The sequence below is a fragment of the Sprattus sprattus genome (assembly GCF_963457725.1).
Source record: "Sprattus sprattus genome assembly, chromosome: 8".
NCBI lineage: Eukaryota > Metazoa > Chordata > Actinopteri > Clupeiformes > Clupeidae > Sprattus > Sprattus sprattus.
The window spans coordinates 10,733,227-10,745,726 of NC_137927.1; the positions used below are offsets into that span (position 1 = coordinate 10,733,227).

Genomic DNA, 12,500 nt, shown 5'->3' on the forward strand with positions numbered 1-12,500 from the left:
ACACACACCCCCACACACACACACAGACACACACAAACACGCGCACACACACACACACACACACACACACACACACACACACAAAAACACACACACACACACACACACACACACACACACACACGGACACAGAAACACAATTACAGACACAATGGCTTAAAATCATACACACAACACACTATAAGTTACCACGGTACTGGTAACATCTATCGATGAAAACTATCAGGACCCAAAATAACATGGCTTTGCCTCTTTCTCGCTTTCCATTTCTTTCCTTCTTTCCATCATATCATTCCCTTTCTTTTCTGTCATTCTTTTTTTTACCTTTTAGAGTCAAGGGACTCACTAAGCCAATATTACACCAGTGGAGCATGGCCCAAAGCACCTCTGGGGCTGTCATGAACCTTATAATTTAGTTTAATTATGTTCAGGATAACTGTTCAGCACAGTAGCTCCTCCAGTCTTAAAGGGACAGAGCCACAAAACCACAATCTAATTATAATTAGTTAATCCATGGGCCCCATGGTGCAGGTGAGCTTACCTGGGCACCAAAGTTCTCCCTCCAGGCCCTCTCCCCTGCTCATTAACCTATGGGCCCCAAGGTGCAGGTGAGCTTACCTGGGTAATGAGCTCTCCCTCAGGGCCCTCTCCACATCCATGTCCTCACTCTGGAAGTCCACGATGACCACACTGAAATTGTCGTCATGAGTCTCCTGGCGCAGTGCCTCCATGTCGGAGATGAACTGCACCACCCAGCGAGCCTGGTTCTTTACTAACGATGGAAGAGGAAGAAGAAGGGAAGGAATGAAGAGATGAGTAGGGGAGAAAAAGAGAGGGAGAATAAGGAGGAATAGGGAGAGGAGCAGAGAGAAAGTGTTGAGAACAGGAGAGGGATAGAAAAGGACATGATATGTATATTTACACATGTGGATAAACTGACACTTAATTGAATAGCTATTTTTTTTCTTTAGTTCCTACCCACATACCTGGCACCACGAAGTGCACCATGACATCATGTCTCCAGCGGAGGACACTGGGCTGGCAGAGCAAGGGCCTGATATAACTAGTTCCCCAGGCAAGGGTGGCATGCTCCTGGACACTGCTGCGGCTGGGCACTGGGGACCGGGGGGGCACAGAGTGGGCAGGAGAGGCAGAGGACGTGGGGGAGGAAGGGGCGCCACCCTCCCGCATCTCCAAGCTGTCGTCCAGGCGGCTGCGGCGTAGCAGCAGGTAAATATATTCAGAGACGCGCACCTCATTTTTTCCTCCCTCCAGCAACACTAGCTCCACCAGGAAACGGTTCCCCCTGGCTGAGTCGCGGCGTTTCTCCACGTTAACGATGCACTGAAGAGTGTAGATGCTGTGAAAGAGAAAGAGCATAGGAGATAAAAAAGGGAGAGGGAGGAGCAAGGGAGAAGGAAGAAGAGTTCAGAGGAGAAAAACAAGACTACCTGAGGGGCATGAGAAAGAGAGGAGGCAGATAGTGGATAAACACACAAACACACACACACACACACACACACCCACACACACACACACACACACACACACACACACAGACACACACACACACAAACACACACACACACACACACACACACTCACACACACACAGACACACACACACACAAACACACACACACACACACATCCCTCTCACCCTCTGTTGTGCTTGTTGAGCTTGTCCATGTACTGTGAGATGAGGTGAAGCGCCTCACTCTCAACCAGCTGCAGGTTTCCTGACACGTTGCACCGCAGGTCGTTCCAGTCGGAGCGCAGCGTTTCGAAGTCCACCGTGTTGGCACTGAACGTCCGCTGCCAGTTGATCTCCTTCTCCTCCCAGTCCGGCTTCAGGTCCTCCGGTTCCTCGTAGCTGTACTCTGATGTGCCCCCACCTTGCTCAGTCTGCGAGCCAACGTCCGAGGCCTCTGGCTGGGAAGCAGTGGGCTCAGAGGCCCTGGAGGCGTTGGTGGACTGGTCGTCCTTTATGGGGAGGCTGTTTTTAGAGAAGTGTGGCCCAGGGAGGGGTCTGCTTTCTGGGGGAGTAGAGGAAGGGGAGCTTCCAGGGGAGCTCATTGAGCTAAAAAGGATGGATGCATAAAGTAACTATGTGCTCAACATTTTCACATATCTACACACACAAACACAAACACACACATGCACACACACACATTTGCACATATCTACACACACACACACACTCACAAACATACGGTACAGGGGCAGAGGACCCTAACCATCAGCACACTGTAGACTTGAGGTTAATTTGACAGAATGATGAAGACATTTACATGCAAGTAAGGCTAAAGAAAAGGAGGACTATATTTGCATCAACAAAGGAAAAAGGTACGTCTTTATAGCTAATTTCCAGTGGTGTCCACAACCATGCCTTAGGGATAGCTACACACAACACTGCTATATGAAGTACCTGAAGCTCCACCTGGATGCTGGATTGTCCTCTAGGTGGTCTGATGGGTCATTTGGCAGGTTTGTTGTGGCTGTGGTTGGTGGTGTCTTACTGTCAGAAGGAGCTTGTGAGTTTAAGGGTCTATTTAGGTGTGCAATGCCTGCTGAGGCTTGGTGTGTGTCTCTGTGCTTGGCTTTGGAGCGGAACAGTCGGGCGGTATTTCCAGCGCGGTAGAGGAAGATCCCAGGCATGACCTCCACCGAGTGCTCCCCACTTCCAGGGGTGTGTGGGCGTGTACCGTAGCCTTTACCCACCATGTCTCCCCTCCCGGCATGTGAACCGACCGAAGTGTGTTCAGCAGGGTCGGAATTCCAGGGCACGTTGCCAAAGAGACGCTTCATGAGTGTGTAGAGAGAGCTGTTCTGCGGGAGCAGGGGCTGAGAGTTCTGGAGAGTGTGTGTGTGAGTCTGAGTGTGTGTCCGAGAAGGTGCTGCTTTGGGGTCCACTCCAGCTCCCCGAGCCCGCACCCATGAGAGAGTACGTCCTCCGGGTCTGACTGCCTGAGCGTTCTCATTTCCGTCTCGGCCCTGCCTCTCCTCTCGCTCTTCTTCTTTATCTCCATCTCTCTCGCTCCCTACTTTCTCAGGCTTTGATTTCTCTTGTGAGTAGAATCTTCCCTCTCTGTCCTCTTTTAAAGGGGTGGGCTTTAGCGATACCCTGGCAGCGTGATTGGTCACACTATGGTTCTCACTCTTCCTGACTGGCTGGTTGTCTGAGATCAGTGTTTCCTCCTCTGGGTCTGCCCCTTCCACTTCATCCAGAAAACCTATGGAGGGAACCAAAAGGAGAACTCTGGTTGGGAATAGTGGAAAAGCTAAGTTGTGATTGGACACACAAAAACAAATCCTACTTTCACTTTATTTAAGCAGCAAACCTTTTCCTCGATAACACCATCTGCTAAATAATCACAGTAATCATACTAAAATAAATACAGAAAGTGGTGCTTGATGGACAAGTGTCCCAGTACCAAAGTTCCTAATTTATCATAACAAATTCTAAATATTTGACATCTCCCCATCTATTCCACCTGTGTGTGTGCCTGTTCACACAAATATGCACAAGCTCACACATGCTCACACACACACTGAGTATTATGCTCATGTACACACAAACACACTCACACACAGATTTTCACTTACCATCAGGATTTGGGAAAAAGAAAGGAGTGTCATCGTCCTCTTCATCCATTTTCATATATTTGTAGAATCCATACCTAGAACACACAAAGAGACAAACACACACACACACACACACACACACACACACACACACACACACACACACACACACACACAGACACACACACACACACACACATACACACACACACACACACACACACACACACACACACACACACACACAAACACACACACACACACACACACACACACACAAACACACACACACAGAAAAGAACACACTCACATAAATCAGTAAAAGAGTAAGGTTCTCAAAATTCGAATGACATTTCTGGCCGCCTTCGAGGTGTGTTCACTTACTTCTCCAGGTACACGGTAGACTCTTTGTAGAAACACTTGTTGTCTTTCTCCATGTGGGTGAGCCGGGTGAAGTCATTGGGGTAAACAAATGACAAATACACCTAAGGAGAACACATCACCAGGGAATCATTTACAAAATGTCCTCCTGAGAGAGAAGCACAACTGCTTTGAACGAAGGCACAGGAGCTGTACATGTTGGCTGCAAGTCTACTGATACAATAACACTGCAACAGCTTACTGACCTAACATGCTGTAATAATATGAAATGACCACAAGAGGGTGCAACATATTCAGTGAAAGACTGAGTTGGTCTACCCAGGATGAAGTGAATGGATTTACTGTGGGTTCCATAGTGGTTATCAATGTTAGTGCAATTGCATTAATGTGGACATACACACCTACACACACACACACACACAGACAAACACAAAGAGAGAGAGAAAGAGAGAAGGAGAGAGGGAGAGATGAGGTGTTACTCACAAACTGGAGACCCTGGTAGCGGGCGATGGGGAAGTCTTTGAGGACGTAAGTGGGAGAGTAGAGACAGGAGGGCAGAACATTCTGGAGCCGAAATTCAGAGATCAGCGGAACTGCAGATTCACACACACACACACACACACACACACACACACACACACACACACACACACACATGCAACCCCACACACAGTCAAAAGAAGGTTATGCACACAAAGGACTGCGCGTACACGCAAACACAGACACAAGGTTGTTGCAGATGAAAATCACTCCCCACTCCCCCCACACACATATATATCAGAATTGACACAAGTATGAACACACTGGAAGCACTCGGCTCTCATATTAATAATATCCCGTGCAGAAAGACTACATTTCCCTACAAAGGGCTGCACAAATGTTAGTATGTATAGTGTTACACATACACAGCATTAGATAAACTAACACACACACACACACACACACACACACACACACACACACACACACACACACACACAAGCACACACACGCAAGCACACACTCTCACTCACAAACACAGCAGTGTAATATACAAACTCACAATTTAACACACTTATATATAATATGCTAAACTTAAAATATACTAGTTTCATATACACTTACTAACATATACAGAATGCGCTTACACATACACACAAACACACACACACACACACACACACACACACACACACACACACACACAGTTCCTACTGCGGTAAAAGGTGTCTCGGGGGTCAGGAGTCAGCATATCAGCGTGAGGTCTTGACCCTGGAGCTCTGTTGAGCCCGTTCTGTCGAGTGTGACTGGCCAGTGTCTGAGGGATGTGTGACACATTGTCCATCATCAGAGAGGACTCATCTATGACAGACAGAGAGAGAGAGGGAGAAAGGAAGAGAGAGAGCAGAACAGAGACAGAGAATAGGGACGAGAGGGGGTGGGAGAGAGAAAGGGAGAGAGGAAACAGAGATAGAGAGTGGGGACAAGAGGGAGTGGGAGAGAGGAGAACAGAGAGAATGGGGGAGAGAAGAGAGAGGCAAGGCAGCGAAGAGGGGAGACAAAAAAGTAAATAGGGTAGAGGGAAAGTCAGTGATTCAACAGGAAGTGAGTTGTGTGTGTGTGAGTGTGTGTGTGTGTGTGTGTGTGTGTGTGTGTGTGTGTGTGTGTGTGTGTGTGTGTGTGTGTGTGTGTGTGAGTTTATGTGTGTGTGAGTGTATGTGTGTGTGAGTGTATGTGTGTGTGAGTGCATGTGTGTGTGAGTGTGTGTGTGTGTGTGTTGGCGTGATTGAACACAGAAAACTCTGTGATAACTCTGTGAAGTCCCTTTCTCACACAGCTTATTAGCATCATCCCGGATTAACACACAGTGCTGTCATTCTTCCAAAACAATGGCTGCCATGTGATTCCACTCTGTCCTGCCATCAATGACAGGACCAGTGCCACATGAGGAGGCCCATGTCTGGACTGACCTTGGCTGATTGTGTGGGAGAACAGAACACAATCTTTCCACTTATGGCTCCATGCAATCAAAAACTCTTCTTATATTAATGCAAGAATGAGCCCAGCACTCAGTGTCAGAGCTAGGGACAAACAAATAATTTATTCCTTAAGTAACATTATATAGAGGTGTGAGGGTCTTGACTATGCAGGCTACCATAGACAACACAAACGCACACATCACACAGGTGTACACACACACACGGGCACACCAACACACACTGAGGCGCTAACACACACATGTGACCGTGTGCGCACACACACACATGTACACACACACACATTCACCTGTGTACAAGGAGATGTAGGCAGAGTCAATGATGTCAAACTTCAAGCCAGGCAGAAACGGGCGCCACTAGAATAGAGCGATAGAGAACATATAAGAAGGAAGAGAGGATAAGAGAAGACAACGGAGGACAATAAAGGAGGAAGGAGGATGAACAGACAACAAGAGAAGAGACGTCAGGAGAGGAAGGGGAAAGAACAAGAGCACAAGAAAAAAGCAGAAAGTGTTAAGGAAAGAAAGTGAGAGCGGAGAATCGAGAAAAGAAGAAAGAGGAGGAAATAGATAACAGACGAGACAAGAAGAAGGAAAGGAGCCAGGAGGGACTGAAAAAGACGGAAGAGAAAGGAAGGGAGTGAAAGATGCGTCATCTGTTTTGTCGACTCAGGGCTTTCCTTCATCTCAGTGTGAACTGACAGCTAAGGGACGGAAAACAGAGCAGTGATGGACAGAGTCTACACACACGCGCACGTGCACGCACACACACACACACACACTCACACACACACACACACACACACTCACGCACACACACACACACACACACACACACACACAAACACAGAGACATACAGACACACACTGACATCTCTCTTCAAGTCTGTCAGAAATTGGTGTGCAGTTTTCAGATATTTTAGTCCAGCTGTCAGAACTCATTGTCTCACCTGGTGACAACATCACGCAAAGCGCATTACTCCTAAGTGTATCCTTTAGCCTGAGCTACATACTCATGGCAGGAATGAAACGTGAAACTGAATTCTCTCAGGAGGAAGGAATGCAGGAGACTCATTACAGACCAAAACCTCCTTGGGAAGTCTGGACTGTGGGCAGTTGGCCCCATCACTATATGACCTCCTGCCAGGATCAGACGACACAATATGTTTGTCTTTCACCATGTTCACCATTGATTCACAAAACCAAAGTTTTTCTCTACGGTTTGTTTGTGGTCTTTGAGTTTTAGCAAGTCAACAAATCCAAAATAAATCTACCACATTTCAGTTACACATTTTGTTTCGAGAATGAGGAATAAGATTTGTGTGTGTGTGTGTGTGTGTGTGTGTGTGTGTGTGTGTGTGTGTGTGTGTGTGTGTGTGTGTGTGTGTGTGTGTGTGTGTGTGTGTGTGTGTGTGAGGGGTGAAAATGTGGTCACTAGCTGCCACCGGATTCTCTTCATTTGTAATGTAGGCTGTACCTGGACACTAACTTCTCATTTCACTTTCATAAGTCATCAGAGCACTGAAGCTTGGGTGGATGTTTGAAAATTATTGTTTTTCTCCAAAAGTTTTCCCGACACACACACACACACACACACACACACACACACAAAGACACACACTCTCTCTCTCACACACACACACACACACACACACACACACACTCACACTCACACACACACACACACCATATTTAGCCTTTCACTGCAAAACACAGATGTGCATGTTCTTCCTCTAAGACATTTTAAATATTTAATTCAGCACAGAGCCTGAACATCCCTCTCCTGTCCTAATTTTTCTTTGCTCCAACCCATTCCCCAAAAGGACCTCCTGCCTTCTCTCTCCTTATCCATTGCCCCATCCATTGCCCCATCAACGACCCATCTCAAGTCACTTAAGCCAGAGCCAAGTCACTGTGATGCGCTGTCGTTATCACCTTTACTGTTTGTCTCTTAGACGTCTGAGCACATTCCATACCATTGAATGTTTTTTTTAAAAGCATTCCGTGTATTACAGTATTTCTCTGTTCCTAAAACACATTTTTTCAAAGCATGCCTCGGTTTCTCTTAGCTCTAAACACAAATCCCAAAACCACTCACACAAAATGCAAAACCCTTTATATCTCTTGCAAAATGACACTTTGGTTTCAAAACACTATTATATCACCTCAAAAGGGCATTTTGTTTTCAAACAACAAACACAGACCATTATTTGAGTAGACATTCTAAGCATTGATTGAACACTGATGTGCTCAATGGAAAACACTACTATGAAATGGGAAAACACTAGTATCAAGGCCTTATCAGGAGTATTATGCCTTTTCATCTCCAGTGTTACTGTACGCTTTCTTCTGTTGTAAAATATTGTAACTGTATAATGTTTTAACTCAAAAATGAAAGAAAAATGTAAAATAATAAAAGGACAGAAAAACTAGACTGCATCCTGTTCTTGCTCAAGACAATATCGACAATTGTTGTGTTGTGAAACATCTGAAAATACAGTTTGATTTGAACATTTGATTGGATTACAATACAGTACAGTAATGTTTCTGTGCTGATAGGACGTAATCAGTTGTGGAAACGTATATGACTTACTTGCACATAGTCATATCATACTGTAATTGTTTGACTCTATCAGAGTTTCTGTCAAAAGGCACCCTGTACACCTGCTTCATTCTCGAGATGTTCTGCCTTAGAACATGGTCCACTGTGGCTAGGCTCTTTGTATTGATGTTTAGGAATATGTCTTGGTCATCAATGGTTGCACTTTGTATTTGTTTACGTATACTGTAATTTTACAAATACAGTACAATGTAAAATATTCTACAGTAAAATACAAGAATACTATGCTCCTGATACAGTAAGGCATTCAAACTAGTGTTTTACGTACTGTCATAGTAGTGTTTCTTACCCATTCTCTCTTCTGAATGTCCGGAGAATCGGTGCAACTGAGAAGTGGCTTATCTTTGGTTGAACCCTCTGGCCAGCCTTGCCAGCCTCCTGCATGGTCAAACCCATGTTGACCACATGGTTGAACACATTGGCCTGAATCTCATCAGAGATACAGTAATGGCTCTCCGTCTTGCTCTTCCTCTTCATCATTTTCCTCCTCCTCCTCCTCTTACTCTCACTCCTCTGCCCCTCTGATCACCACTCACTTCAATGTTGCCATAAATTGTTCTCCAAACTAGGAGCTTAAGTTTTGATTTCAAATTGCACAACAGCTTTGGAAATGGAAGTTTTGTCATTTGATTAGCAGTGTTTTCTGTTTGAACACAATGAGGTTTTGGCATTGATGAAGCATGCAAAGTAGAGAGGATGGTGTTTAGTGTTTTGAAGAAAATGTGGTTAACAATTGAAAACTGTGTCTAAAGCAGAGAATTGTGTGTTGTGGTTTGAAGAAAGTGCGGTTAACAATTGAAATCTGTGTTTAAAGCAGAGAATTGTGCTTAAAGTTTAGCAGAATTGGTTTTAGGGAGTTGGCACTTGGGTTTAGTGTTCAGAGAAACCGAGGCATGTTTTGAAAAAATGTGTTTTAGGAACAGAGAAATACTGTAAAGGGAGCTTCAGAGTGTGTTGGTGTTGGAAATGATGGGCAGTCTGGGGAAAGGTTCAGTTGGAAAAGAACTCAAGTTTTCATTTTTAAGAACAGAGGGGTTTTGGGGATGTCAGAGCAAAGCCAAGAGCATAAGTATGAGTCCTATGCACACTGCATCAAAGCAGGAGTTTCCATCACCACTGTTTACACTGTCAGTCTCCCTGCTAGATCCTCCATTTAGTGTCAATGAGTGCAAAATGTACCTCGTACAAGACAGATGGTAACAAACATCAAACACACACACACATATACACACACACACACAAACTTTCTCTCTCTTACCGCAACTTCCACATGGTCTGAGCCTCTGTCATCTTGCTTGTGCAAAACTTCAAAGTAGTACCTCCTTGAAGCTCTAAGACTGCAGAGAGATGGAGAGACAGAGACAGAGATGGAATGAGAGAGTGAAAGGAATGGAGGGGGAAGAGAAGCTGAGAACTCCCACCAAAGTATTCTGACTGAAGAGGGCAGTTGTGGACGTTTTTTAAACTCTGTTACTCCCTTATAGAGTCAAGGCTGCCAACTAAAAAAGGGCTTCTAATTCAAATGCATGGCTCACAGTGAGATCACTTCACATTTTCAACACTTAAAGCTAACTGTTAGCTCCTCAATAAGGGAATGTGGATTAACGTTAATTTACATATTTTCCCCATACACTCAAGCTTTTTTCATATGTTTTATTTGTCTATGCTGGGTGTGGACTAAATACACAGGCCCCACACACACACACACACACACACACACACACACACACACACACACACACACACACACACACACACATCATAGACAGTTATCACCTCCAACAAGACCTGTATGTGAATGATGTAAGAGACTGTGAGATACAACAGCAAGGCCCGCTGATACTGCTTATCCACACTCACATACCTACCACAGAACACACACACACACACAAACACACACACACACTCACACTCACACACACACACACACACACACACGCCTTAAAAGATGACAGGAAGGTGACAGAGACACAGGAGGAGCCAGAGCACCAAGGAACACAGTAAGAGTGTCTGTTTACAGCTTGAAACGGTGCACTACAAGGTACAAAGATAAAAAAGAGAAATAGAGAGAGAGAGAGAGCGAAAGAAAAAGAGTAACGTGGCGAGAGAGGCAGGTAGAGCAAGGGAGAGAGGGAGAGAGTAATAATCCTGAGTGACAGGTTGAAAAATGTAGAGATTGTGTGAGAGAGAATAAGCCTATGTGACAGAGGAAGATACAGCCATATTGATATAGAGATTAAGAGAGACTGAAAAGGAGAGAGAGGCAGAGAGCTGATCGAGAAGAGAACAGTAAGGGAGTAAATCTGGGACAGGGGGAGACGGAGAGAACGAGAGAGAGAGAGAGAGAGAGATAATTAAGCCAGAAAGCGTGAAATGGATAGACAGAAGGATGAGGAATGGGGATGTGACAGATAGATAGATTATTATAGATATAGATAAAGAGAGAGAGAGAAACAGAGAGAGGAAGAGAGAGGAAGGAGTGCCCAGTATGGGCAGATTGGGGCGATAGAGGCACACATGGACAGGGCTGGAGAGGAGGAGGGAGAGGAGCGATTGCATCGCCCACAGCGGCGGAAAAAAAAAACAGCATGCAGAGTCACACACAATGGGCTTTTAATTGCCTGAGTAATGACTTGAGTCCATCTGAAACATCTCTCTCCCTTTAATGAGAAAAGGCAGGAGAGAGAAGAGGGAGGGAGAGGGGGAAGAAGTCAGAGACAGACAGAGGAGAGAGAAGATAGGGGAACAGAGGGAAGGAGTAAGGGACAGACAGAGGAGAGAGAAGAGAGGGGGAGAGGGGGACAGAGGGAAGCAGTCAGAGATAGACAGAGGAGAGAGAAGAGAGGGTGCAATGATATATTATTATGATAGGGTTATTATAACTAGCAGTGGAAAAAGTAACTTAGGTAACAAAATAAAAATAAAAACGTTATTAACTAAATAAAAACTACAATGAATAATGCAACACCAACCAAAACTAAATACAGTTTCAGGTAATATCAGCTTTGTTCTCATTCTAATCTCATCTCCCCCTTGATTTGCACTGTGGTTGCTATACCACTTTGTCCTGTTCCGTTTGTCTTTCTTAAGAGACTAATACAAGATCCTAGAATGAATGTCATCCATTCTTTGTCATGCATTCATTCTACCTTTTTCAGCTTCTGTAAATCAAGGCGTTCCTCATAATACCTGAATAACTAAATAAAAACTTAAACTAGTTAATTCCTCAAAATAAATACAAAACCTATCTACTTATAAAACACACAGGAAAAGACAGAGCATATGCTGTGGAATGGTAAGAAAGCAGTCAGACTTCAGAGGGGAGAAATTGTTACATACCATGAACAAACAAATAAACAAATAAACACACACAAACTTCACTTTGATCGCTATTTCCTTGTGACACACCTCTGCATTCAGCCTTTGTAGGCTACCACATGGTCTTTCAACATACACTGAAGCACCAAGCACCTCTCTACACTACACACTGCAGTGTAGCAGGTGGATCATACTGCCTCCTCACTCTGTTTCCCTCTCTGCTGTTTGTCTTGGAACCACGCCAACAAAGCCCCACTTCCACCTGTGAATGCCACTAGCAGTCCCCTGATTAACTGCAGTGACTGGTGACTTTCCCAATGTGCCATCCAAGCCTCCCCTGTTCTCCTCACCTCTGTGTTGTCCACTGGGCTGGGCTGTGTGTGGATCCTCTGTTCTCTGTTCTGCTCTGTGCTGTGCTGTGCTGTGCTGTGCTGTGCTGTGCTGTGCTGTGCTGTGCTGTGCTGTGCTGTGCTGTGCTGTGCTGTGCTGTGCTGTGCTGTTCTGTGCTGTTCTGTGCTGTGCTGTGCTGTGCTGTGCTGAGCTGTGCTCTGTTCTGTTCAGTTTGGCTCTGTGCTCTGATGCCCTTTGTTCTCCTCTGTTCTCCCTTCTCCTCCCTCCTAC

At 45.2% G+C, this 12,500-nt stretch overlaps 1 protein-coding gene across 1 annotated transcript in view; it reads right to left on the minus strand.

Moving 5' to 3' along the window:
* The window catches only part of LOC308369151 (N-acetyl-beta-glucosaminyl-glycoprotein 4-beta-N-acetylgalactosaminyltransferase 1-like), a gene marked incomplete at both ends in the record, with an annotated part of 19,682 nt that overhangs the window by 2,323 nt on the left and 4,859 nt on the right, over positions 1–12,500 (minus strand). The window contains 11 exons of the mRNA XM_080843496.1: positions 619–772; positions 987–1,360; positions 1,661–2,036; positions 2,568–2,829; positions 3,124–3,233; positions 3,607–3,680; positions 3,970–4,070; positions 4,450–4,559; positions 5,161–5,307; positions 6,232–6,298; positions 9,820–9,898. Of these exons, the coding sequence (XP_080699622.1) occupies positions 619–772; positions 987–1,360; positions 1,661–2,036; positions 2,568–2,829; positions 3,124–3,233; positions 3,607–3,680; positions 3,970–4,070; positions 4,450–4,559; positions 5,161–5,307; positions 6,232–6,298; positions 9,820–9,898 (1,854 nt within the window). The remainder of the gene's footprint in view (positions 1–618; positions 773–986; positions 1,361–1,660; positions 2,037–2,567; positions 2,830–3,123; positions 3,234–3,606; positions 3,681–3,969; positions 4,071–4,449; positions 4,560–5,160; positions 5,308–6,231; positions 6,299–9,819; positions 9,899–12,500) is intronic.